Source organism: Zalophus californianus, chromosome 4, assembly GCF_009762305.2.
Source record: "Zalophus californianus isolate mZalCal1 chromosome 4, mZalCal1.pri.v2, whole genome shotgun sequence".
Lineage (NCBI taxonomy): Eukaryota > Metazoa > Chordata > Mammalia > Carnivora > Otariidae > Zalophus > Zalophus californianus.
Window position 1 is genome coordinate 41,350,147 of NC_045598.1, and position 26,818 is coordinate 41,376,964.

Genomic DNA, 26,818 nt, shown 5'->3' on the forward strand with positions numbered 1-26,818 from the left:
AAGGAGTTATTTGTTACAAAGTATAATCAGATTCCTTGCCAGTTTCTAAATATAGGATCAACAGATGCAGTTGTTCTCATTACAGACTGGAAGCTAATCCAAACTCATTTCTAAAGAACTTTCTCAATCCAGCAATACTATGACTACTCTGGGTGCTGGAAATGGAGCAGCCACAATTCCATTTTAATGTTTAATATCAATACAAATAATTTGTTTGGGGCACAGAGAAAAATACACAAATCAGCAGCACAGCTCAGTACGGATAGAGAAAATGATAGCATGATTCAGAATGAAACAAACAAAATAGTTTTTCAATAACAAACATATTTTCCAGTAAAGAGGACAATTGCTTACTTTGCTGCAGACTTCTGTATCAAAGGTGAAATCAGATGGAAACGTATATAGGCTAAAAGAAAAAAAAAGATAAGAAAATATAGGCCAGAGACCTCAAATATTTTATACATCCGCTATATGCCCCTAACATCATGTTTTCTAAAACTTCTGAAATAAACTACTAGCCCTTAAATCCTTGTTATATCTTTATCCTGAAGTTATCTTTAAAAAGGTAATATTTACCATTCTAAGTAGTACCCAGAAGGCACACTTTAGTCTGTGGGAAGGCCAGATAAATAGATACACAAAGGAGCCTAGGAATACTATATTTATTAAGAGCTTTGGTCAGAGAAAATGTTTACAGAGGTATACATGTCAAAAACATTAAAGAACAATCCCAACGCTCACAGAAACTTTTATAGCAGAGACTTTCCAAGGAAGCTGAATAAATGTTAAGAACATTTTTAGAAACACTGATAAGTAATTCAAGAAACACCTTCCCAATAAACTCAAGAATTCCTGAGAGCCACGGAACAACTGTGTTGAGGTTAGGCATCTGGGTTAAATGGCAACGACGGGAATTTTTATTTATTTATTTTTTGATCCCAAGCTGCTTCAGTAAGTTCCTATGCTATGCACAAGAACAGAAAATAAAAAAGCAACACAGTTTGGGCTAACACATTAAAGACAAGAACTCTGGAGTCTATTCAACTGTATACTGTGATTCTTTTACAATAAAAGCAAAATGGTAGAGGGAGAGTGATGGAGGATATTTCACATTTGTAATGCTGGAATAGGCTAGCTATTGTGTCTAAAAATAATCTCCTTCAGCATACTTTCATTTTTAAAAATGTTTAAAACACACCACCCATTTCCCTAAGATGGTCAAACACCTGGCTCTGCTTTAATTTAACTGCAAGAAAAATATTTTAAAACAATTTCATTTTAGCCTTGCATCCTTATTTATTTCCTAGAATCAATAATGTATACAAAAATTTCTGTGACCACACAAGAGCACAGTATGGATCTGACAGATAAGCCTAGAAAAGAGCTTCAACTGGAAGAGGAAGGAGAAAGGAAGACAGGTGACAGACACACGGAAATAGGTTGCTACCAAGTGAAGAAAGAGTTGTTATACTTATTTCACTCCTTTTAGAGAGGGAAACATTTTACCTTTGGGAATTTTGAATTTGTTGTCTTTTTTATACCACAGGCAGCCTTGTGGAGTATTCACAATTTTAACAGGGTATTCTGTCTCAGGGCAATCAAACGCCTTCAACATGAAGTCCGTGGCTAACAAGAGAAAGGAGTAATAATTCATTCAAGTAATTCAACATGATTCCCAACAATCTGTTCTTGGTTTTAGAAGTCTAGATAACTTTTCTTTGTGGCAAAAATAAGCCAAATTCAAATGCTAGAATATAATAAATTAGTAGAACACAGAAAATTCTCTTGGCCTTAAACTAAATGAACTCTGAAGATCTGTAATTTCCTAAAGATTATTCTGATCTCTCTACATTCTGCTTCTTTGTCTTTCTCAAAGACAGTCTTAACTGTAAGAGGGAGCTTTAGTCAGGATAGTTGTATAAACCAATCTATAAACAAATCCATTCTTGAATGAGAATGTCTTTTATCAACCTTTTTGACATTTGAAAGGTAACAAAAAAGTTCTAACAAAGTCAAACTTGGGGTGGTCTGGATGGCTCAGTCAGTTAGGCATCTGCCTTCAGCTCAGGTCATGATCCCAGGGTCCTGGGATCAAGCCCCGCATCTGGCTCCTTGCTCAGCGGGAAACCTGCTTCTCCCTCTCCCTCTGCTGCTCCCCCTGCTTGTGCTCTCTATCTCTCTGACAAATAAAAAAATCTAAAAAAAGAACAAACAAAAAAAGTCAAACTTGTCTTCTAAGTTAATGAAAACATAAATTGTTTTACATAATAAAAAGCGAAAGTTTCAGAGAGTCCCAAGATCTACATTTAAGTCCTGTTTTCTCCATTTACCAACTGACTAGTCTAGGAAAAGTCACTTTGCCTTTTTAAGCCTCAGTTTTTCTCATTCAAAAAAGTAAGAAAACAGTAATGCCTACTCCAGAGTGTTACTGGGAAGCTCAAATAGGAATTCAAATGATACTTTGTAAATGTACTATACAGGTGCTATTTGTTTTATTGATACATAAACGGATTATGTATAATGTCTGCTATTTCACTGACCTATGTACTTATTTTCAGCTGGAAGGTGAAGATCTGGATTTAATTCGAAATTAGTCTTCCATAGTTCAGCCCAAGAGTTTTCAACATCTGTAGAAATGGAAAACAAACTGATCCAACAAACAATGCAATGTTGAGAATAACAAACCAATTAACAACTAGCCTTCACAAATCAATTCTTCTTTCTCAGGAAAACTGTAATTGCTAACCATTTACTACTCAAAATGTGGTTAGCAGCACTGGTATCACCTGGGAGCTTATTAGAAATGCAGAATTTCAGGCCCTACCCCAGAGCTAGTGAATAAGAATTTGTATTTTAATAAGATCTCTAGGTGATATATACGTACACTGAAGTTTGAAAAGTACTCTTCTAAAACATGGTCAAAATTCTTCCCAAAACTACCCAGAAAACAGGATTTTTTTCACTAGCTATAATATAAACATAGCAGAAAGTAATTTTCTGCAAAGCAGTATAAATAATGTTCATTTCAAAGTAAACTTCTAAAAAAGTTTATACTCTTTTCCCATAGGAACCATGAGACAAATTATTAAGGAATAAAAATTCTCAGGTGAGTCAATAAATCTAAACTTGTAGGACAATTATTAAAATATTTTACCTTCCATACTATACTGAGTCCCAAACCATTTCTCCTTGAGGTCACATTTTCCCTCATTAGCACCGGACAGTAGAACAAGATTTGCTTTTTGCGGAACTAGCTGATTAAGGGCTTCAGCAATGACCTAATTGGGGGCGGGGGGGGTGGGGGTGGGAGGAGACACACACAGTAACAACTTTAACCTAATACATCTCTGTTAAAAAGGCAAAGCCATATTATGTTAGGCATCCCCAAGATCCTAGCATCTTGATGCTCATGAAACTCTTTATCTATAGTCATGAACACCCTAATTTATAAGACTTCATTAGTCTATTAGTTGTTTCAAATGTTTCTTGATAATGCTATAAACTGTGTTCATCTCAAATCCTACATAATAATAGTACTAGCAGTAAAAATAGCTCTCATTTACTAAGTTTTTCTATGTGCCCGGTAGTGTTTAACATACATTATTTCATTTAATCCTAAAACAACTCTAAGGTATACCCATTTTATAAAAAATAATACTCAGGCTCCTGTTAAAAGTTAAGTAATTTGCTTGGGGTAAAGATTACATAATATGCACAGAATAACACAGCTAGAAATAGCAAACATGGAGTTCTAAACAAGTTTGTACATGATTCCAAAGAGTATCCTTATACTACCTCATCCCCAAGAATCAATAAAATGATCCCATCGCAAGGCCCCCTTTAATAATTCTTCACTATGAGAGGAGTAAACAGATTTTGTGGGTAAGGTTTGGAACCATAACTACTAACTGAACACCATTTCTTTGAGAAAAAACAACAAATGGCGGTTCAGAATAAAATACTTGGACCCCTGCGCCCAATCTTCCTAGGAGATAACAAGAATGCATGATTATTGCTTCCTCCTTTACCTGTCTTTAAAATTTTGGAATACCCTTTTATATCAAGGTTTCTCCACCTCAGCATTATTAACATCTTGGGCCAAATAATACTTTATTGTAGGGTACTGTCTTTTAGACTGTAGGATGTTTAGCTGCCACTTCTGGCTTCTCACCCACTAGATGATCTGCCAAGAGCATCCTCCAGTTATGACAACTGAAATGTCTCCAGACATTGACAAATATCCCCTGGGGGCAAAATCAACCAACTGAGAACTGCCATGAGAACTCATATGGAGCAAAATGACTTACATCCAAAGAAGAAGGAAGGAAAAACCCGACCAAGTATTTATTTGTATGTAATGTGGTCTATAAGTCACATGTTTCAAATTCAGGGAATCTTACATTTCTCATAAACATTTCCAAAAGGGTTAAAATGTAATTGCCCAGAGTCTCTAACTGAACTAAAATGTAAGCAAAACAATTCTCTAAGTAAGCCTAGCAACTAAAGCACATAATTCTTAGGAATCACTTTTTTAGTAGATGTTATAACACTTGAAAAAAAGTGACAATAATAATACCTAACAAAAGGACTTGATTTTCTCCTATTTAAAACATGATCATATACAACAATCATGAAAAATTACGCACAAAACTACTGATATTTCTTCCAGTTAACAAAAAATTTGACAAATTTAACCAAGTTTTCTACATTCCCACAGTTCTTAAGTATATCTCTGCACTTTCTCCCCCTCCTCTTTGTGTAAAAGTAACTCTTAGAAATGAAACCTCCTTACTTCTGGCTTGTATTCAAAAAGAAGCTGATCTCCAGTGAGAAAGTCCTGTAGTGGGTACAGCTGCATGTTTTCACACATATTTTCCACATACTCAACTGGATCCGTCTGTAAAGAGAGGATTATTTCACACCAGAAACTTCCATTATTCTTAATTTACCACAAAATAGAAATATTTTTTCTCCTTTTTTTAACAATGAAACCAAAAGCTTCTGAACAAAAATATACTGAGCAGATATAATTTTAGTTTAAGAATTCGATGCTCACTCAAGCCCTATGCTGGGCATAGCGATTACTTTAAAAAAAGAAAAAAAAAGGGGGGGGGGCGAATTTGATGCTCAGAATTCTGAGAAAATTTAGCCAGAGAAAACTTACCACCTTAAGGAATTCAACCTGACACCCCTCCAATCCCCATCCTGAGCCCTACAACACTCTAATCATGTTACAGCTTCATCATGAGAGCATTACAACACTGAACTATAAAATGCTTGTTTGTTAAGTGCCCCATATAACTGATGTCCTTAAAGACAGGGTCTTCATCATTTTATCACTATAGCTCTATCAACCAGAACTATCTGTAAACATGAATCAACTCAATGTAGAAATCAAAATGTGTTATTAAAGTCTTGATATAAGAAATTATATTAATCACTATATTTCCTCAATTTAAAACTGAAAGAGTAACCACAAGTTCTATAACCTATGAAATGAAAATTCTTTTTCAGAGGAAAGCAATCAATTTAAGTACTAATTGAGCACCCAGATGTTCAGAATCTTAAAACTGACAAGTCCTTCAGATACCAAGCAGTTCTATTCCCACATTTTATGAGGAAATACACTCAGATTGATCAGGAAACTTGCCCAAAGTCACATAGTAAATAACAGGCAGAGCAGACACCAGAACTCAGGACTCCTAACGTAGCAGCAAACACTCCTTCCAAAATACTACACTATCCAGTCCTTTACCAGACAGTATGGGTTGTTCTCTCATCTAATGGTAGACAGAAGAGAAGTGAAGGTTACTGCATTCACGGAGAAGAAATGAGACATGCATACATCAAACTAGAGACCATGGGTATATGTTATCTACTATATTATCGTATAAAAATAGAATAAGAAAAAATAAGGAAAGATTGTTAGCTTTTTTTTGTCCCACTTCCCAATTCAGGAAACATTCCTGAATCATCAAGTTGACCAGTCACCTAGGTGCTATTATTATTTAAAATTATTCTTCCTATCCTGTTCTCATTCTTTTTTTAAGTAAGTTGTTCTCACCAGCCACTTACTTATAAATTAACTGCTCTGGTCAGTATGCAACAAAATTGAATGATTCAAAATATTTCCTATGAGAAAACACTAAGGACCCTGGCTAAAAGCATATCTCCAGAGCCAAGGCAATGGTGCAGGTACTAAGAAAAACACTTAAATGCTATTTTTTCATTTTTTTTAAAGATGTAATTCACATATCATAAAATTCACACTTTTAAAGTACACAATTAAAAATGAAATAAAATTTAAAATAAAGTGCACAATTTAGTGGTTAGGATATTCACAAAGTTGTACAATCACCACCACTACCTAGTTGGAGAATATTTTCATTGCTCCAGAAGGAAACTCCCATATCCATTAAGCATTCACTCCCTACTACCCACTCCCCCTAGCCACTGGCAACCATCAGTCTGTGCTGTATCTCTATGGATTTACCTACTCTGGAAATTTCATATAAATGGAATCATATAACATGTGACCTGTGGTGACTAGCTTCTTTCACTTAGCATGTTTCCAAGGTTCATCCAAGTTGCAGCATGAATCAGTACTTCATTCCTTTTTGTGGCTGAATAATATTCCATAGTGTGCATATTCTATATTTTGTTTAGCCATGCATTCGCTGACATTTGGGCCTTTCCACTTTGGGGCTATACTGAATACTGCAACTAGAAATACTTGTGTACAAGTATGTTTGTGGATGTTTTCAATTCTCTTGGGTGTATACCTAGGAGAACTGAACAGTAGAGCTCATATGGTAATTGTTTAGCTTTTTGAGGAACTGCCAAACTGTTTTCCAAAGCAGCTACCCCACCTTATGACCCCACCAGCTGTGCACGAGGCTCTATGTCTTTCTTCTCCAACACTTGTTACTGTCTGTCCTCTAATATTTTCTTATCTCCTACAAAACTCTTCCTGCCTTATTATTACATTATTTCTGTTTTTCTGCCTATAGAAAAGCACTTAAACACCCAGTTCATACCGCTGATTTTTAAGACATATTGAGTCCAAGTTCCTATGGGAAATAATTTTTTTTAATTTCTTACTTAAGGGCACCTGGGTGGCTCAGTCAGTTGAGCAGCTGCCTTTGGCTCAGGTCACGAGTCCCACATCCCTGCTCAGTAGAGAGTCTGCTTCTCCCTCTCCCTCTGCCCCTCACCTCTGGCTTGTGCTCTATTAAATAAAAAATCTTAAATAAATAAATAAATATCTTACTTAAATAAGACCGGTTTGAATAGTTTGAAAAGGGTATTCCTATTTGCCTTTATTGATGAAGACCAGAAAAAATCTAAAGAGGAGACATTCCAACTTTGCTAAAAAAAAAACAGAAATTTATAAAAGCCAAAATAATGGAGCGCCTGGTTGGCTCAGTCATTAAGCATCTGCCTTCGGCTCAGGTCATGATCCCGGGGTCCTGGGATCAAGCCCCGCATCAGGCTCCCTGCTCCGTGGGAAGCCTGCTTCTCCCTCTCCCACTCCTCCTGCTTGTGTTCCCTCTCTTGCTGTGTCTCTCTGTCAAATAAATAAATAAAATCTTTAAAAATAAATAAATAAAAAAATAAAAGCCAAAATAAGCTGAGCTACTTGAGTTAATTTAGCAGTTCTCACAGAGATATAGACCTTTCTGATTTGTTCTCACTTTGCACTGATTAGGTTTTAATCTAAGATGTCTTGGGCTCATGTTTTAAAATCCAGACAAGTATTCATGAATATTGCTAACGGTAAAAAAAATGAGGAGCTACAAAAATGGAAGATGTCAGTAAAAAGACATCTTGAAATGATTTGCTAGGAAGAAACTGGAGGGACAGAACAAAAATATCACTCAACCAATGCTAAAAAGCTGATCCCCAAAAAAGGAATCTGGGTATCACTTACAGGCGTAATCCACAATTCTCGATCCCACTCCTTCCCTGCCATAGTTCTGACCTACATGGTGCCATCACAGCTGATAAGGACACTGAACAAAATTACTCCTGGCAAGGTAGGTGGCAGCACTTGTGGAGTTCTATGCTTATCAATCCACTTATAGGGAGGAGTGTCTATAGGGCCCTGTGATGGCCAATAGGTGTGTCAAAGCAGCCTGTTTTCATAGAATAAGATTTTTAGTTCTATTTCAATGATTCAAGAATACAGAGCAGATTACATAAGAATCAACAGCAACTGGAAGCTTACAGTTTTTGTGACCTTGTCCTCATGTACCTAAATCTTCTCTACTTATAGTAGATATTCAGGAAATCATCTCTGGTGATGATCCAAAAAGGCAGCTTCAAGATGCTCTATGAAGCAGTTCTAAATCAGGGGTTTTTAACCCCTGATTTAGAACTGCTTCATAGAGCATAAAAAATATATCAATTGTCCATTGATATATCCCACAAGATATATCAATGGACAAATTCAGGAGTGTGTATGTGCATGAATTGGCTGGGAAGAAATTACATATTTATTTTCACTAACCTCTAAATTAGCATTTTTATTCTATTACGAATATATGTACAAACCACACTTGTATTAGCAGCATCTATGACTAACCAATAAAAATCACAATATAGTGGGGCACCTCAGTGGCTCAGTCAATTAAGCATCTGCCTTCAGCTCAGGTCATGATCTTAGAGTCCTGGGTTCGAGCCCCATATCAAGCCCCACATTGAGCTCAGCAGGGAATCTGCTTCTCCCTCTCCCTCTGCCCCCTACCCCTTGCACGTGCACTCTCAAATAAATAAATAAAATCTTAGGAAAAAAAAAGAATCAGAATGTAGTTGTTGCAAATATCTCACACTCACTGCTACTTAAAACTGAAATAATTGTTAGAACTACTGCTAGACCTTGTTATTTAATGTTAATAAAGAGATACAGTACTATTTTTTTTACGATTTTGAGTACTTTATTTCAATATTCCTTCAAAAACTACTGTATTTTATTTATTTTTTTATTTTTTAAAGATTTTTTATTTATTCATGAAAGACAGAGAGAGAGAGAGAGAGAGAGAGAGAGAGGCAGAAGGAGAAGCAGGCTCCCCAAGGAGCAGGGAGCCCGATGTAGGACCGATCCCAGGACCCCAGGATCATGACCTGAGCCGAAGGCAGACGCTTAACCATCTGAGCCACCCAGGCATCCAAACTACTCTATTTTATTTTATTCACTTAGAAACACTATTTTATGAATTGTGTTTTTTATACACACACACACACACACACACACACACACACACACAGTTTTTTTTTAAAGTAGGCGCCACACCCAGCGTGGAGTCTAACGCAGGGCTTGAACTCATGACTCTGAGATCAAGACCTGAGCTGCGACCAAGAGTCGGAAGCTTAACTGACTGAACCACCCAGGCACCCCTGGTATGTATAATATTTAACAGTATTGTTTCAATGTAATTTCCTGGGTGTGACAATTTTAGTGAGGTTTATGCAAGAGAATACATTTGTGTAGCAGATACATGCTAAAAAACATTTAGAGGTGAAGTATTATGGTATCTGTAATTAAATCTCAAATGTTTTGGGAAAAAGATGCATACATGCACATACATATATAAGGAGAGAGAGAGAGAACAGAAAATATGGAAAACTATTAACAGCTGGTGAATCTAGGTGAGGGATAAAGTGGTGGTCACTGTACCACTGTGATAATTTTTCTGAGAGATTAAAAAGTTGAAGGGATGAAATACTATTCTGAGGATTCAACAGATTTCCAAAGGGATCCAAGACACAAAAAGGGTTCTAAAGAAACCCTGTTTCAAACTCCTGACCTTTCAGCCTTATATATAATACCTTCCCTTCAAAGACACATAGATCATTTACTTTTTCACAATAACCCAGAGTTCCTTACTTGTGTTCTTCTCATTGCTTATAATGTATCCAAACGTTATCTCTTTTTTAATGCTGAACTCAATTCAAATTTACCAACACCCATGGAGCCTTCCCTGATTCTATTCAGATCAAGGCAAACGCTCTCCTTGCCCTTAAATCATAAAATACACCATTTCTAATAGTACATATGGTAATTACCACAGAATTATCCTGTAGAATGTCTTCATAATATTAGAATTCCCAAAATAATCAAGTACCATAGCAAGCTCTCCATGAATGTTTATCAAAAGGATAGACAGATGGATGAGTACATACATAAATGATTGTCACACAACATGATCTGTGTCTATCTGCCTAATCCTCTCACTGTTACTCAATATACATACTTAAAAACACAAGAGTTAATTTTCAGATAACCTCAAGGCCATCTTAGGACTCACATGACAGAGAGTGGCAGAATTAAAACTCCAGTGACACTTCCAAAAAGAGGAATAATGTCCACACCAGTTTCAACTTGGTCACAGATAACATTCAAAAAGAATTTGACTTCCAGTACCTGTTCTTGGTAATGAAATTCATTATCCTCAATTTTCTGAATCTCTTCAAAAATTCTGTGAAAGAAGAAAATTATAAGTAGAAGATATATTTAAATTTCTTATTAGAATCCTCATCAAGAAAAGAGAAGAAAGAGACTGGCCACATAAATGTAAACCCTTAACGTTTCAAGTTTCCCATGCAGTATTCACATGTAGAAGAATCAGGATATGGAGCCAGTGAAGGAACTTAAGCAGGAAATGCCTGAAAAACCATCATGGTAGGACTAAAGCATGTCTATTTGGCAGCCTGAAGGCTAAAACATACTAGAACTGATTCCTAGCCTAATTCTAATATGTACTTATTACCTTTTTTCTGGGCCTAGCTTCTGCAGCATTTTCAAATACTGGAAGACAGTATGAGCAACCTGAAAACAAAACATTTGATTATGCTTTTGCATAAAGTAATATCTATATTTTTTAAATTCCATTTTAATTATTTACCTCATAGAAATGCTCATAACCCTCATCAGTTAATGTAATGGAAATGCTGAACACTGAGTAAGTAGAATTTTGCTCAAATCCTGTCTCACCATTTCCACCAAATAGTGCAAGAGCCCAGCACCTATTGTTAAGAAAAAATGAATCCAATCAGTATCTTGGGATTGACAGTCTACAAATACTTCCAATTAACAAAATAGGTAGACTTTCTATGTAAAATTTGGGAAGCTCAGAGGCAAACATGCTTTCCAAAAGTAAGTTTATTTTTTTTTTAAGATTTTATTTATTTGACAGAGGGAGAGATAGCGAGAACAGGAACACAAGCAGGGGGGAGTGGGAGAGGGAGAAGCAGGCTTCCTGCTGAGCAGGGAGCCCAATGTGGGGCTCTATCCCAGGACCCTGGGATCATGACCTGAGCCGAAGGCAGACACTTAACAACTGAGCCACCCAGACGCCCCAAAAGTAAATTTAAAAGTATAAATCTTTTATCGCTTCTTGGCCTTTTGGCTAAGATCAAGTGTAGTAAAAGTATAAATCTTTAAAGTACAAGGCCTCCCAAACAACTGCAGTGCATGCAAGAATCACCAGAAGGAAATAACAGTATATTTATGGAAACATTAATATATATTACAACATAGTAAAACATTAATAGTTTTATGAAGACACAGTAATTTCTGTTGAAGAGAACAGCACAAAATATTAAAATTATGGAGGCATTTTACTCATCCCTTTTAAACCTGTCTCCCAGAAGAAGCTTAGAATACTTCAGATATATCCCTACTTAGGATGTCAAATAAGCTCTTTGAGACTATCAGCTAACCTCTAAGGTTGTCTAAGAAAGAAGCAATGAGACTATATCTTTTCCTACTAGAATAATCCTGAAAACTTAAAACAAGGGAGGAAGCCAGAATGAAGAATGTGAAATTCTAATGAAGTTTGGTAAGGTAGAAAGATTGTGCACATCTCAAAGCATATTGCATTTATAGTGTAAGGTACATATATATAACTTATACCGTTAGTTTATTCTTTCATAATAACCCTGGTCTTTTAGCTTTCTTTGAATGTTCTAGTCATATCAGTGCTTTACTTAAAGTACTTAAATTTCCCATCTTCCTTTCCATTCTTGAATTAGTGTACAGAAAAATCAAACAAGGAAGTATTTTAATTATGGGTCCTGATTTAAAGCTATCTTTCTATGATTTGACTAGGCAACTTAACCAAGTGCTTAAATGCATTAGGAAACATTCTGCTAACACAGCTGCTAATAATGCTCATAGTCCCACTATTTGTTATGATTTCTCTGCCCAGTGTAGTTTTCATTAAAGTCCACCTTCTGGGTTGGGAAAGGCTGGAGATCCATAGCATTTAAATAAACCGACTTCTTTACTATTCAAATCTAAATTCTTTTTTTTTTTTTTTAAGATTTTATTTATTTGACAGAAAGGCACAGCGAGAGAGGGAACATAAGCAGGGGGAGTGGGAGAGGGCAGGCTTCCTGCGGAGCAGGGAGCCAGATGCGGGGCTTGATCCCAGGACCTTGGGACCATGACCTGAGCCGAAGGCAGACGCTTAACGACTGAGCCACCCAAGCGCCCCTCAAATCTAAATTCTTGATTAGAGCTAATCTTTTATGTAACTCTGGAATCCATTTATTTATGATTTTTAAAATTTTGTGTACAACTAACTTCCTATGAGGGCTAAAAGGTGGCTTCCAAGGAAATACACAAATATAATAGGGCTATTAAAATAATTTAGGTATTAAAGTGACTATAATTAAGCATTAGATTTGATTCTAGGCTTTCTGGCAAATAAAACAAGACTAGGTTATAGAATGCTTATTGTCTATTATTTTTCAGAGACTGCTACACTGAAAATACTTATTAAATACTTGCTTTTTTCTTTTTTTAAAAGATTTTATTTATTTATTTGACAGAGACAGCGAGAGAGAGAGAACACAGCAGGGAGAGGAGAGGGAAAAGCAGGTTTCCCGCCGAGCAGGGAGCCTGATGATGCAGGGCTCAATCCCAGGACTCTGGGATCAGGACCTGAGCTGAAGGCAGACATTTAACGACTGAGCCACCCAGGTGCCCCAATACTTGCTTTTTTCTAAGGTAAGAAAGAATGCTGCCTTTGCCTTCATGCCCAACCAGCCAAGAGATATAATGAAGTGGCTTCACCCTTTAAAAAAAAATGTTAAGGTCAAAAATAAAAATAATTAAGGTATAAGCACACAAGGAATTCTTACTTTAAATATTATGGTATTTAAGAATATGATTACAAACTTATTATCACCTAAATTCCACCACACATGAAGTTACTATTAATTTGATAATAGCAAGGTAAAAACAGAAAACATGATAAAATTTAACTTCTTTATCTGAAATCACTGACTATGTTCATTCCAAAATCAAGACTACAACTTTTCCTCTTGAATGCCAAACTTCATTTTTGTTTCACCCAAAATGGAAATAATAAAGATTATCATTTTAGAACCTAGTACAGAGAATGAATCCCTCAGTGTCAGGAAAAGCTTTCAGTATTGCATCAAGCTCTGTAGTAAAATGAAATGTGTTGCTTCATGGGTCAGAAAAATCTAGCTTATAGTTTTAGTTATTCCTTTAAGTAAATGCATGATCTTGAACAAGAGACTTAACACCTCATTGTATTTTTCTTTTTCTCTTTACTTGCCCAGCTACTTACTCATAGAGTTTTCATGACAATGTAATGTAAGTGTAACAGGTGTAAAAATGTTACATTATATAATAACATACTTTAATAGTCTGAGTAGTTGTATATATATTATTTAAATTGTCTTCTCCTACTGGCTTCTACTATAATTTCAGAAATGTATTCCTACCAAAACAAAAAATATATAGAAAAATAAAGTTAGGAAATCTAAGCATTCTTAAATTTTTAAAATTAGTTTAAGGAGTTCAATAAACTCTCAAAAGTTAAGATATAATATTAGGATCTCAACTACATAAGCAATCCCCAAACCCCACACAAAATTGCTTCAATATGAATTTGAATTATATCTATACTAAGACTGATGTAGGGGAAGTAAATTAGTTAAAGAATGAATGCCATAGATTACACAACATCTGCATCTGAACAAAACAGTTTTGTACTTGGTTACTCTGTAGGGATAAACATTTGCTTCTTTGTGGGGAACAACAACAACAAAAAAAGGCTCTCCCAAAAGGCTAATTCACATAATTAGAGATTCAAAATGAATCATGATGAAGGGCACATTAAAACAAATAAATCATCCATAAAAAATAATTACTGGATGGAAACACACAGAAATTTTAACATTCTTTGGAAAACATAATCATGAATGACTTTTTCCTGCTTTTTAGTAATTTTCAGGATTTCTACAATAAACTACCTTAGTAACCAACCAGAGGATAAACAAACCTTTATTAATTAGAAAAATAAGCATTGCCCAAAAAAGGAAGAACAGTATATATAGTATAGTTTCATCTCCATAAAAAAAATGTTCCATATTCATTGTTTTAATGTCTGAAGGACATATAAGAAACCATTAATGTTGGGCCTATTTTTCAGGAAATAAAAATTGGAAGCACAGCTTTACTTTTTACTTAATACTCTTTTGTCCTATTTTAATATTTTACAAGCATGTATTATTTTTATAGTAAAAAGTTAAAACAAATAGAATAAACTTTTAAATATGCATATAATAATTTTAACACTTTTGGGGACACTCTACCGTAATTACACAATTAATGTATATTGCTTTTTCCTATATTATCCTCTCACCAAAAGCAATTAGACAATACACGTTCTCTGCTTTCTCACTGGAGGCATATCATTCTTGTTAACTTAATAGTATGACTGAATATTCTATCATATACGTGAAAAAAAAAGTTTTTACTGAGCTTAAGCAACATTATTTTCCTTCTGTTTGTGTGTTTATCCTCATGGGTTTGTTTTGTTGGTAATGGTTTTAAAAATATAAGGTAAATTTTTATCAGTTCATTAGCATTTGTTTTTAATCAGAAAAGTATTTGTAGGCATTGACTGATCCTTATCTTTAAAGAACTTCTTGCCCATGCTATTCTGCTCATATAACTATATAAATAAGTTGGGGAAATGTTTTCCTAATCTATGTAACTCTTCCCTAACTTATTACCACCTCAAAGGTGTAGGTCCTTCAGATCTGGGTTGTAGTCATATTCCAGGCTCAAAATTACTTAACTTTACTTTTGACAAGCTCAAACTGAATGGTCACCACTGACAAATAAATCATAAGCTAATATATTTTTGTACTCAAAGTACAAAAGAAAATAATGACAAAAGTTAGCATTCACACAAAGATACTTAATTTCAAAGACTCAGGAAAGGCAACTAGCTATAAGAAAACTCTAGTTTTCATACCTAAGAAGACATTAAAATATATAGCCAGGCTTGAAAACTCCAGTAGTGAGGTCCCGGTTTATCACGTAACAGAACCCTCAAATTGAAACCATTTAATATGCTTTCAAAATATCACTCTCATTCAGTTTCCAATGGAGTAAATTTGCCCTGAACTCTTACCTGTAATGTTGCTGTTGAGGGGGAAGTGCCCATGTGATGGTCAGAGCATGAATTTTTCTGATTGGAACAACTAAACAAAAATATTTTTCAGAAAAACAGATATAAGTGTTTCTCCATAATTTTTTTATGCTACACGAATTTTTTTAATTCAATATATTTCATCCTCCAACAGGGGAAGGTTAAATACAATGCAATTATTATTTCAAGTTGCCAATTTTCCAATTTGAATAATGTAATTTTTATAAATTTCTTTTCAGTTTGGTTTCACAGGTAGAGAAAACAGATAAAAGAACTATGAAAATAGGAAATGCTCCTAAGAAGGATCCCTTCTTGCAAGAAAGGATACAGGACTAGAAGTCAGGAGACCCATGGTCGAAATCTAGCCCTACCTCTATCTTGCTATATGTGTTCATGTAACCTTGAGGAAAATCATTCTCATTTAAATCTTTCTCTGTTTTCTTATGGTATGGAAAGGGGGTTAGTTTAAAGTAGCTCTACAATTCTTCCCAGTGCTATTCCTCTATGATTCTATGAAGAGAAAATATAAAACCAGAAAGAATACAACAGAAAATAAGTTGTCTCTGGGAAGAGTTATCTTAGAATGGAGCAGGCAGCAGATAAACGGTGTGACAAAACAGTCATTGATCAAAGAGAGGGAAGAGGAGAGAGACTGGCAATGGCGTAAAGGAAGAAGAGGAGGGAACACCTAGGCAATCAGGAAAAAGAGGGGAGACAATCTGCCATGATAAAAGAGCAAAGAAAGAGAACAGGTGAATTAGGATTATTTCTGCAATACTCACTATGGGCAAATTGTTTTGTAAATTATAGCATAACCATGTGATGGCTCACTGGGAAATTCTCACAAATATAATATTAAATGAAAAAAGCAAGAGATAGAAGTGTATATACTTTATCATCTCAACTATGTTAAAATATACCTATGGAAACAAAAGGAAATTTGCCGAAATGACTTCTCTACATGGTAAGATTTAAGGGTGATTTTCCCATTTCTTTACACTTCATTTTTATTTTTATTTTTCTTCATTTAAAAAAATTGTTTTCATAATTGAGATAAAAGGAAATAATTTCCAAAGTGTTATCCCTCCTCTGTTTTTCTCTTTTTAAAGGTAATAAAGAGCAGAGCATAGATAAAATGAAATAGGAAGGAAATGGAAACCAAAGGACAAAAGGGAACAAGGGGAAAACAGGGAGAAAGCACAAAACAGACTTGAGTAGCAGCAGGGCAGGCAGACGAGTCTGCCGCCCATTACTGGTCTGCTGTCTGTCACTAACTGGGGATCTCCTCTGTCCTTCTACTCCCTTTCCAACCCAGCTGTACTTTCTGTTGTGTTGTCATTTTCAAAGAAAATTGGCAGCCTCAAGTAAGTTTTAGAGAATGCGCTACAGTTATTTCAAACAGTTTTAAACCTTTGGTTCACGAACCTCTATAAAGTTTGTTAAATGCTGGTGTGTCAAATGGATCCGTTAAATGGCCAAAGTTTGGTTTGGGTAACCCACTGAAAATAAAACAAATATATTAAAATTTAATTGGCAAAAGCCTTTATAAGCAGTATCTTTAGGGATGCCTAACTGATAGGTATTTATAATCTATTCTACATACTCCTGGCTGAAAAGCATTCTAGGCATAAGCAAATAGATAGATGGCAACAAAGCCACCAAAATCCTGAGCTTAACCTATTCTTCACCTCAGTCCCAGTAACTGGAATATCTCTCAAACTCATGGGAGACAGAAAACAATGAAGCGAAGGGGCCTCCCCTCCCAGTATTTACTGCCTCTATTAGCCCCATTCAACTTCAGTTCTCCTCCCATATAAAGCCATTTCAGAAAGAAGACATACTAGAGATATTTTTTTAATTCAACAAGTATATATGGAATGATTATTAAGTATCAAGCACTGTATTAGGTACTTTGGTATTTAAAAGACATGGACTCTTCTAGAGGCTTCTCATCTGGTTGAGGATATTGTTAACTGTTTCTTCTAAAATATGGTCAGTATGCATTATTATTAAATACCCAGAAGACTTTTTAACCTGTCTGATTAAGGAACCAAAGTTGTTAGTGAATATTATTTAAGAGAACTTCTAAAAATGCTTATCAGGGATTGACAGGACCTAATGAATTCCTCTAGGCAATATACCTCTGATTTTTTTGCTAAAGGTTCACAGTAAAACTCATTTCAATCTACCATTCGACATTTCCATAGCTCATACTCATTTCTTATCAAAACAAACAAAATAAACAAAACAACCCCACAACTTTGGCATGGCTTTCATTATCTCTCCATACATAAAAAGTACTGCTAATTACCAATGGAAATTTACATAAAGCCAAGTTAATAATAACCAATCAGTTGTTACTACAAATTATTCTAACATTTCCACAGCCAATTTTTCTTTCATAGATTATGTCCTAGAATGAGGAACTGGAAAAAAAAATCTAACTTACTCACCTGATGCAAGAAAAAAACCTGATTTCATTTATTGTATTAAAATACGAACTACTAGGAGTAGGAAGGACTTAATTGCTTCAGAATTAATTTTTTTGTATTCTTTGTAACAAAAATGTTGTAACAAAGTGTATCTTAAATATCTGTATTATTTTGATTAATTTGAAGTAGACAAAAAGTAGTAGCTTTTTGAACTGGAACCATATATGCAATTTCTAGTAAAAGATAATTTGGTTCAACTACATGAAATAGACTTTTTAGTTAGTATAGAAAAGTCAATCATAACCTACAAGATTATTTGTTTTATGGGGGAGAGCATTCCGAGTCCCAAACAACTGACTTAAGAAACAAACTTTCAGAACACAATTTGTTCTGAGGGATACACGTGTGTGTGTGTGTGTGTGTGTGTGTGTGTGTGTGTGTATACACACATATATATATATATATTCTGCCTCTCAATATAATACCTGCTTTTATATCACAGTTTCAAACACTCTACATAGTAACAAAAACTCTGAATAAATGTAAAAGGAGCCATAGTCTTCAGCATTACTGCTTACTGTAAGTTTACAAGCTTATAAATTTTGAACTACAGAAATTATAGAAACTTGGGTTCTCATCTTAGTTTTCCCACTCAAAGACTGTGTGATCTTGCTAAACCACTTCAGGTTTTAATTTAATCACCTTTTTAAAAATAACACCCCTTCCCCCACCAAAAAAAAAAAAAAAAAAAAGAACCTTTGGGACTCATACAAGAAGATGCCTCTTTTACTCTAAAAGTATATGGTTTATGAAAATGTCTTACTTGTTTGGTATCTGAGAGAAGATTTCAGTCACCCACTTTTCCAAAGTATCCAGTGTTTCTTGTGGGGAGGGCAGGAAGGAAACAGGGAAATGCAATGTTGTTATTTAAGGTAGAAATGAAATTAGATTTCTCTCCTATCTTCAGGTATAAAACAAAGGGATACTTTGATTTGGGCTTTACTTGCCACTCCTTAACCAGTAATGAGTAACAACAACAAAAATAACAGTTAAGTATTTCTAGCTGATAAAGTTAGAAAAAGTACACAAGTAAAAAAAAGTTTTTGTTTATCATTAGGCAGTGTGGAGGGCCAAGAGATAAGAATATACCAACCATCCTCCTACTCCATTCCAAAACTTACTTCCTCTAGGAAGGTTTCTCCCAATTAACCCACACCATACTGATCCTTCTTTCTCAGCATCTCATTAGTACTTTTACACTCCATTTATTTTAATTTATACTTGCTAAGGTTTCGATCTTTAAGTATTCCTCTTAGGTTTCATATGATTTCCATTATATTTCATACAAAATTCTTCTGAAATTTCTAGTAAAGCAGATCTAAGTGCAAAAAGAAACCTTTTCCCTTTATCTCACTGACTCATTACTATCAATGAATAGTATTTGTTAGTTCCACCAGACATGTTTCACTAATTTTCAAGAGGTACCCCAGTAAAAACCAAGATACAAATTAAATTAATCAAGCTCTGAATCTATTCTATACCATTTATACAGATATTTAAATCTTATTTTATGCACTTAAAAAACATTATTTTATGAATTGTATAATATACATATATAATCTTTTTTTTTAAGCCCAACATGGGGCTTGAACTCACTACCCTGAGATCAAGACCTGAGGTGAAATCAAGAGTCCGATGCTTAACCTACTGAGCCACCCAGGCACCCCTAGATATTTAACTTTTAAATGGTATAATAAGTGCTAAAGCTTAAAAACAATTGAATTTAAATTGTATAAGGTTCTCTTATCAAAATATCTAGGACTTACTTTAAGAAATTTGCAACAAGCATTAATAAGCTCTTATATTTGTCATCACAGAGGAAGAGAATGCAAAGGAAATAATACACAGTTGAAGAAAAATGCACATTTATGACAGACTTGGAAATAAATTGTAAATTATACACCAAATATGGAACTGCCTATTTTAACAAATGCTGTAAAAGGAATCTAGAAGCACATCTGTAGTCTGAACAAAAGAATCTATCATTCTATATCCATAGCTTTACATTCAAGTCAACTTCAGTAGACCTATTTTGACCCTAAATGCAAAAATGTTTTATATTTAAGTGCCAAGTTAGCTCTAATTTTAACTTTGACATGACAGAACAAATTTTATAAAAAGGAAGAGTCATATCAGGTGAGAAGGTTACTTTTTCAAAAATAAATTGCAAACTATAAGATATGTCAAAAAAAAAACAGTTTGACAACTGAACAAAAGAGATTGTAATGTAAAGAAAACAAAAGAAAGCTATCATTTCTTTAATGAGAAAAAATTAATACAAGTTACTGAAGATAATGATAAAAGAAAGAAAAGAACAGAAGTACTGATCAGTACTTTACATTTAAGATACTTTTGCTATCATTACTATGATGGATTTCAATTAATCATGCCATTTTACTGGACCCTATGTAAAGATGAAAAGACAGACACCTTGCCCTGTCAGAGTTATGATCAATACAGATTAAATGCAAAGCCTAAGACAAGAGAGGCAGCATCTGAATGTTGACTTAAAAGACCAATTCATGACCTATTAGTACATTGGTATATTCACAGACTAGCCTAGACTAGCCTAGAGATAAGACCTTTCTTTCTCTAAAAGAAAAAAACGTTTGCCCGAGAATCAGATGATTCTGTGCTTCCCTAAGCTGTGCCCTTGCTATATGACTTTTCCAAATCCTGATTTCCTTTAGGTCATATTAGGATCAAGCACTAAAGTAATTAATAGTACACTGCAACACTAATTCTAAGGGCAGTAATAGATAATATACTACCTTTGGATTGAACCACTAAAGTCATGTAATGAGCAGAATAGTAACGCATCCAGAATTCTCTCAATCTAGCATGCGTATCAATATTATTCCTTTTTGGCTCATGTTTGAGTGTCTCAGCATTTCCTGTAAAAAAGGATGAAAAAGATCACAGAAATATAATAAATTTATTTTGAACTATACTGAAATTAAAAATTTTTTAAAAGTTTACTTTGTCAAAAGTCTCCACGGCAAAAATGCATACTCCGCTACTAATACGTAAGTAATGAAATAACCTAAGTGACTCAAGAATATAGAACCAGTGTATAACAAACAATAACAATAATATCAATATATGACAAAAATTCACAAAAACAATTCTGACATATATTTTAACACATAAGGAATTAATCTCCATTTGGCAATACCTTAACAACAGTAGTTGTCTTACTTCCTCTCTTATTAATTAGTCTAGTATTCAATTCAGGTTTTATCTCTAAATTATTTTATTAATATTCTACATAATCCTTAAAAATAAACCATATAAACCAAGGTTGTCATATAAAATGTATATAACTGTACAAAATAAACAGGGAGGCAAAACATCCTTTGCATGAAGTTCTATTTATTTATTTCCCTTTTTTTAATTTAAATTCAATTAATTAACATATGTATTATTGGTTTCAGAGGTAGTGGTCAGTGATTCAGTCTTATATAACACCCAGTGATCATTACATCACATGCCCTCCTTAATGTCCTTCATTCAGTTACCCCAACTTCCCTATCCTCCCTCCCCTCTAGCAACCCTCAGTTTGTTCCCTATGATTAAGAGTCTCTTATGGTTTGTCTCCCTCTCTGATTTCGTCTTGCTTTATTTTTTCCTTTCTTCCCCTATGAGCCTTTCTTTTGTTTCTTAAATGCCACATATCAGTGAGATCATATGATAATTGTCTTTCTCTGACTGACTTATTTCACTTAGCATAATACCCTCTAGTTCCATCCACGTCATTGCAAATGGCAAGATTTCTTTTTTTCTTTGACGGCTGAGTACTATTTAGATCAACTCATCCCAGATTCTACAGTATGGTCAAGAGGGTTAATATGAGGTTATAACTGAATTCTAACACTAAGAAAAAGCCATCATGAAAAACAGATACCATTTAAACAGCTTACTGATTAAACAAAATTTGGTCACAGCTCAAAAACTATTACAGAAATCACTGCCGAATCTCTGTTGATAAATGGAAATGTCAGACTGGGGTAGAGCACAGACTTTATAATCATATAAACAGAGGTTCAAATCTCACAACCACCACTGTGTGATTTAAGCAAATTAAATAACTTCCCTGAGCCTGTTTATCTTTAAATGGAGATAATGGTACCTGGCTCATAACATTGTTATGATGATCAAATGAGGTAATTCATGTAGTGTTAGCAGAGTATCTGATACTCAGAAAGCATTCACAAAATGTTAGGTGCTATTCTTGATATACCCACTGTTAGAGAACCAAATACATGCATGCTCAACTATTTTCTATTTGAAAAACTGCCTACTTATCCTAAAAGGTAAAAGGAACCTAACTACTCTGCTTTCATAATCTTCCATTCTTTAGCAACTTTTCCTATTTTCAATCTTCCTCAATTAGAAAATATGAAATAAGATGAAGTATTTAGCATCTTACCCCAAAAAAATTTCCCCATAGGATGTCCAGGTCTTGCAAGGCTTCCAAACAACATTTCCTTTCTGTTTGCATCAGAAGGTCTTGCAAGTTGATATTCTGTCAGTTTTAAAGAAACACTTTTAATAAAATGAAATTCAGTATTTGCTTTATTAATGGAAATTCAAGAACTGAACTGCACAGAACTGAAAGTAAGGAAGTAACAAAAATTAATTTTGGGGGGGGGGCCTGGGTGGTTCAGTCATTAAGTGTCTGCCTTGGGCTCAGGTCATGATCCCAGAGTCCAGGGATCGAGCCCCGCATCTGGCTCCTGCTCAGCGGAAAGCCTGCTTCTCCCTCTCCCACTCCCCCTGCTTGTGTTCCCTCTCTCGCTGTGTGTCTCTCTATCAAATAAATAAATAAAATCTTTTTTTAATTTAAAAATAAATTAATTTTAAAAAATTAATTTCGAATTGTGTGTTATAAGACTGAAGTGGGTAATTCAATGACATAGCCCAGGCTCCATGACTTTACATAGTCTGTAACTTTGGGCAGTCAATATACCTTTCTAGAGGTTTTCCCTTATTTTCAAATGAAACAAGATAGTTAATGACCTGAAGCTTTCAATTCTAGGATGCTATGTCCAAGAATTTACTGATAAAGCGCTAATAAAATGTTAAATCAAATTCCTTATTATCTGGAAACTATGTCATATATATTGTTGAAATTTCCTCCAAAACCAGCCATGTCAGTAAGAAAGTATTAATGGTTAAGAAAAATCAGTTTGAAGTCAGAAATATCTTGGCTAGAATCCAGCTTCTGCCGTACACTAAGCTGTACAAACTAGAGGATATTCTCTAACTTCCCTGATTCTATTTCAGCATCTATAAAATGGAGTTATTAGTACTTAGTTCATAGGATTTTTATAAGGATTAAATAAGATAAGATATATTCCTTCAATAATTATTTACTGAACATCTACTATGAGGCAGGTACTACTGAACCAGTTGCTAGAGGTAGAAATGTGAAAAAAAAAGGGGGACCCAGGCCCTGCCCTCAAGTAGTTTACATTCTAGTAGGGGAGAGAAACAATAAATAAACCAACAAATAGTTTCTAAACACAGTATCAGTGGTGGGTGCTATAAGAAAAATAAATCTGTGTAAGAGAATAGAGAGTGACAATAGGGTGGTCATAAAAGGCCTGAGGAGGTGACAAGTGAGAAAAATCCAAATAAAGTGAGAATGATATCATAAGTTTTGGGGAAGTTTTCTAGGTATGGAAATTATAAATTCAAAGGCTTTAAGAGACAAGAAATACCTCACTGAGTTCAAAGGCAGCAAAGAGGCCAGTGGAGCTGTTTAATAATCGCAGGAGCTTGGCGTCAATAGAAATTGCAGTTTGCAATGGTTAAGTGTTACAACACATACGGTATTATGAAAATATAAAAGGACAGTCACCTAACTAATTGGTCTTATTTGTGTGTGTGAATTTATTGGAGGGGGGGGCTTAGAAATAGAGGCTTTCTGGGGAATGACTCAAGCTGAGCACTGAGGGACAAACTAGAGTCTTCTAGGGAATAGGAAAAGAAGGAGAAATGGGAGTGTGTAAAACATTCTAAGGAGAAAATCTTAAAGGAGAGAAGACTATAGCACCTCTGAAACAGATATAAAGTTTTTTTGGTTGAGCAAATGTTCAGAGTCAAAGCAGACTCAAGATACCAGGCTGAAGAGATAAGGGAAAAAAATTTTTTGAAAAAAACTGGGGAAATGACTGATTCTGGAACTCAAGTACTAACCTCTCTAAGCCTATGGGGATAAGGATGTCAAATATGGAAAATGGGGAATAACAATCACAACAATGCATACAATACATGCTCAATAATTGTCAGCTATTATTATTTATCATAGGAGTAATGGCAAAGCGTTGCATATGTTTAATAAACATCTGCAGATGTTAGGAGAGTCACATTATCAGATTTGGACTTTAGCAAGTTCATTCTAGTTGTAAAAGTGGAGAATGGGTTGAAGGGAAGCAAAAATAGAGACAAGAAAACTGACCAGGGGTCATCACTGTTATATTTGAAGAGAGTGGAAACTAAAGTGGTGACAGTAGGGAAGGGAAGAAACAGAAGTAAACGTATTCAAAATACTTTAGTTATAAACCATAAAGTCTAAATCAATAATGAGACAGTAAAAAATATATACATAGCTTCAACAAATTAAAAAAAAAAAAAACTCCATTAAAAAAAAATGAAGATATGGCTACAAGACAAGAAAAACAATTCCATTATAAAGTGTGGTAGGTTGAATAAGAGCCCCCAGAGATGTATACATCCTAATCTCCAAAACCTGTGAATGGGTTACCTTACATGGTAAAAAGAACTCTGCGGGTATGAATTAAATTAAGGATCCTGAGAAGGAGAGGTTATCCTGGATTATCTGGGTGGTCCTAATGTAATCCTAAGGGTCCTTATAAGAGAAAGGCAAGAGGGTCAAAGTCACAGAAAAGACACAAGCAGAGTTCAGAGAGAAGGTTCTACCCTGATGATTCTTTTAAGACAGATAAAGGAGCCATAGCCCAGGGACACAAACGGTAACTAGAAGATGGAAAGGGCCAGGAAACAGCTTCTTTCTTAGAGCCTCCAAAAGGAATGCAGCTAAGTAAGGAAATAATTTAGACTTCTGACCTCCAAAGTTTAAGAAAATAAATTTGTGATATTTTGAGCCACTTGGTTTCTGGTAAGTTGTTTTAGTGGCAACAGGAAGATAATAGAGTAGACATGTAAACATATTCACAAAAGGTGATATATCCACAACAACTATTATGAGTATAAGTATCTGAACACTGAGAGAACACATTCTGCTACTTGATTAGATTTAAAAAGGCTTTGGCCATATTTTCAATCTCAATCACCAGGACACATTGTGTAGGAAATTATATTTATGTGAGTATGAACTATCATTAAAATAAAAAGCTAGGGGCGCGTAGGTGGCTCAGTCGGTTAAGCGTCTGCCTTCAGGTCAGATCATGATCCCAGTCGGGGTCCCTGCTCCGCAGGCAGTCTGCTTCTCCCTCTCCCTCTGCCTGCCTCTCTGCCTACTTGTGCTCTCTCTCTACCTCTCTGTCAAATAAATAAATAAAATCTTAAAATAAAATAAAATAAAATCTAATCATTAAGAACAATTTTTTTTCTCTATAATCTTCTTTTAGCAGTAAATTAATCCCATTTTAAAACCTACCCTGTGGACACTGACATGAGTTTCTGTTATCAAATGTATCAAGAAAACTGTAAAACACTGAACACACCTATCTGCAATGTATAAATAAATGCTTATAAATATAAGTGTATAACCACTCCTTTGAAAGATTAGAACAAAAATAGATCGTCAATGCAGGGCACAGTGATAGAGTAATGAAGTCAGAACTACATAATAAATTAAAAACCCAGGAAAGAATCTTTTTTATAAGCAGGTGGAGAGGAATAAAAAAAAAAAGGAAAATGAAAAGATGAATCTACCAGGAAAGTTGAACCTTCCTTCAACTTCTCTAACAAGGAATGGGCCATCCAAGCAAGCAGGCAACTAAAAACATGTGATTAAGATAAGAATGTTAGAAGAAAGACTATCACAACTGAATAGAAGAAAGTAACATCAGATTATTGAACTTTTGAAACTGGTTAATGAATACTAAAGTTATTACACCAGTTACAATTTAAGAGCTCCCCCATCTCCCTGATCTTAAGTAAATCCTTCACACTTGGAAGGCTAAGTGACTAATGACATATATTGAGGTCTTTGTATCAGGCCACAAACTGAACTAGGTCTCCTCTCATCAAAAACAAATGGGGCGCCTGGGTGGCTCAGTCATTAGGCGTCTGCCTTTGGCTCAGGTCATGATCCTGGGGTCCTGGGATCGAGCCCTGTATCAGGCTCCCTGCTCAGGCAGGAGCCTGCTTTTCCCTCTGCCTGCTGCTCTGCCTGCTTGTGCATGCTCTCTCTGTGTCAAATAAATAAAATCTTTTAAAAATTTTAAAAATTTTAAAAAAGACAAATAAACGAGCAGAGCAAAACAAAAACAAAAAAGCTTTTAAGTTCATTTTAAACCCAAACTACTTATTACATAACTACATTATTTTGACTTAAACTGGAAAATTGAATTAAAGGTTTAATTTTGTAAATACTAACACTTGAACCCAATCTAGAAACTGTATGAAAAAAAATACACTTCAAAGTATTTATGAGAGAAAACAGTTCCTAGGTCTCAAAAAGTATGAAAGGCTTTTAGTTTTTCTTGGTTATTTTGGTTTGTCATCCACTCAACAAATATTTATCTGGATCTATGATAAAAGAAACATTGTGGTAGGCAAATAACAAAAATGAAGAAAATAAATCCTTGATTAAAAGGAGCTAGAAGAGCTAGGAGGAATATAACTCCATCCCACCCT

The 26,818-nt window shown here is 34.8% G+C and overlaps 1 protein-coding gene across 3 annotated transcripts in view; it reads right to left on the bottom strand.

Annotated features, from left to right (window-relative positions):
* Nucleotides 1-26,818, bottom strand: part of NRDC (nardilysin convertase) — a 106,106-nt gene that overhangs the window by 11,978 nt on the left and 67,310 nt on the right. For all 3 annotated transcript variants that reach the window (XR_003522942.2, XM_027610387.2, XM_027610374.2), the window contains 14 exons: nucleotides 22,398-22,493; nucleotides 20,740-20,862; nucleotides 18,732-18,789; nucleotides 16,902-16,975; nucleotides 15,459-15,528; nucleotides 13,002-13,079; nucleotides 10,905-11,025; nucleotides 10,770-10,828; nucleotides 10,424-10,478; nucleotides 4,793-4,897; nucleotides 3,155-3,278; nucleotides 2,541-2,627; nucleotides 1,507-1,626; nucleotides 355-406 (listed from right to left, as the gene is read on the bottom strand). Coding sequence is in view for 2 of the 3 variants with exons in the window: in XM_027610387.2 (XP_027466188.2) it covers nucleotides 355-406; nucleotides 1,507-1,626; nucleotides 2,541-2,627; nucleotides 3,155-3,278; nucleotides 4,793-4,897; nucleotides 10,424-10,478; nucleotides 10,770-10,828; nucleotides 10,905-11,025; nucleotides 13,002-13,079; nucleotides 15,459-15,528; nucleotides 16,902-16,975; nucleotides 18,732-18,789; nucleotides 20,740-20,862; nucleotides 22,398-22,493 (1,222 nt within the window). In the remaining variant the exon portion in view is untranslated. The remainder of the gene's footprint in view (nucleotides 1-354; nucleotides 407-1,506; nucleotides 1,627-2,540; nucleotides 2,628-3,154; nucleotides 3,279-4,792; nucleotides 4,898-10,423; nucleotides 10,479-10,769; nucleotides 10,829-10,904; nucleotides 11,026-13,001; nucleotides 13,080-15,458; nucleotides 15,529-16,901; nucleotides 16,976-18,731; nucleotides 18,790-20,739; nucleotides 20,863-22,397; nucleotides 22,494-26,818) is intronic.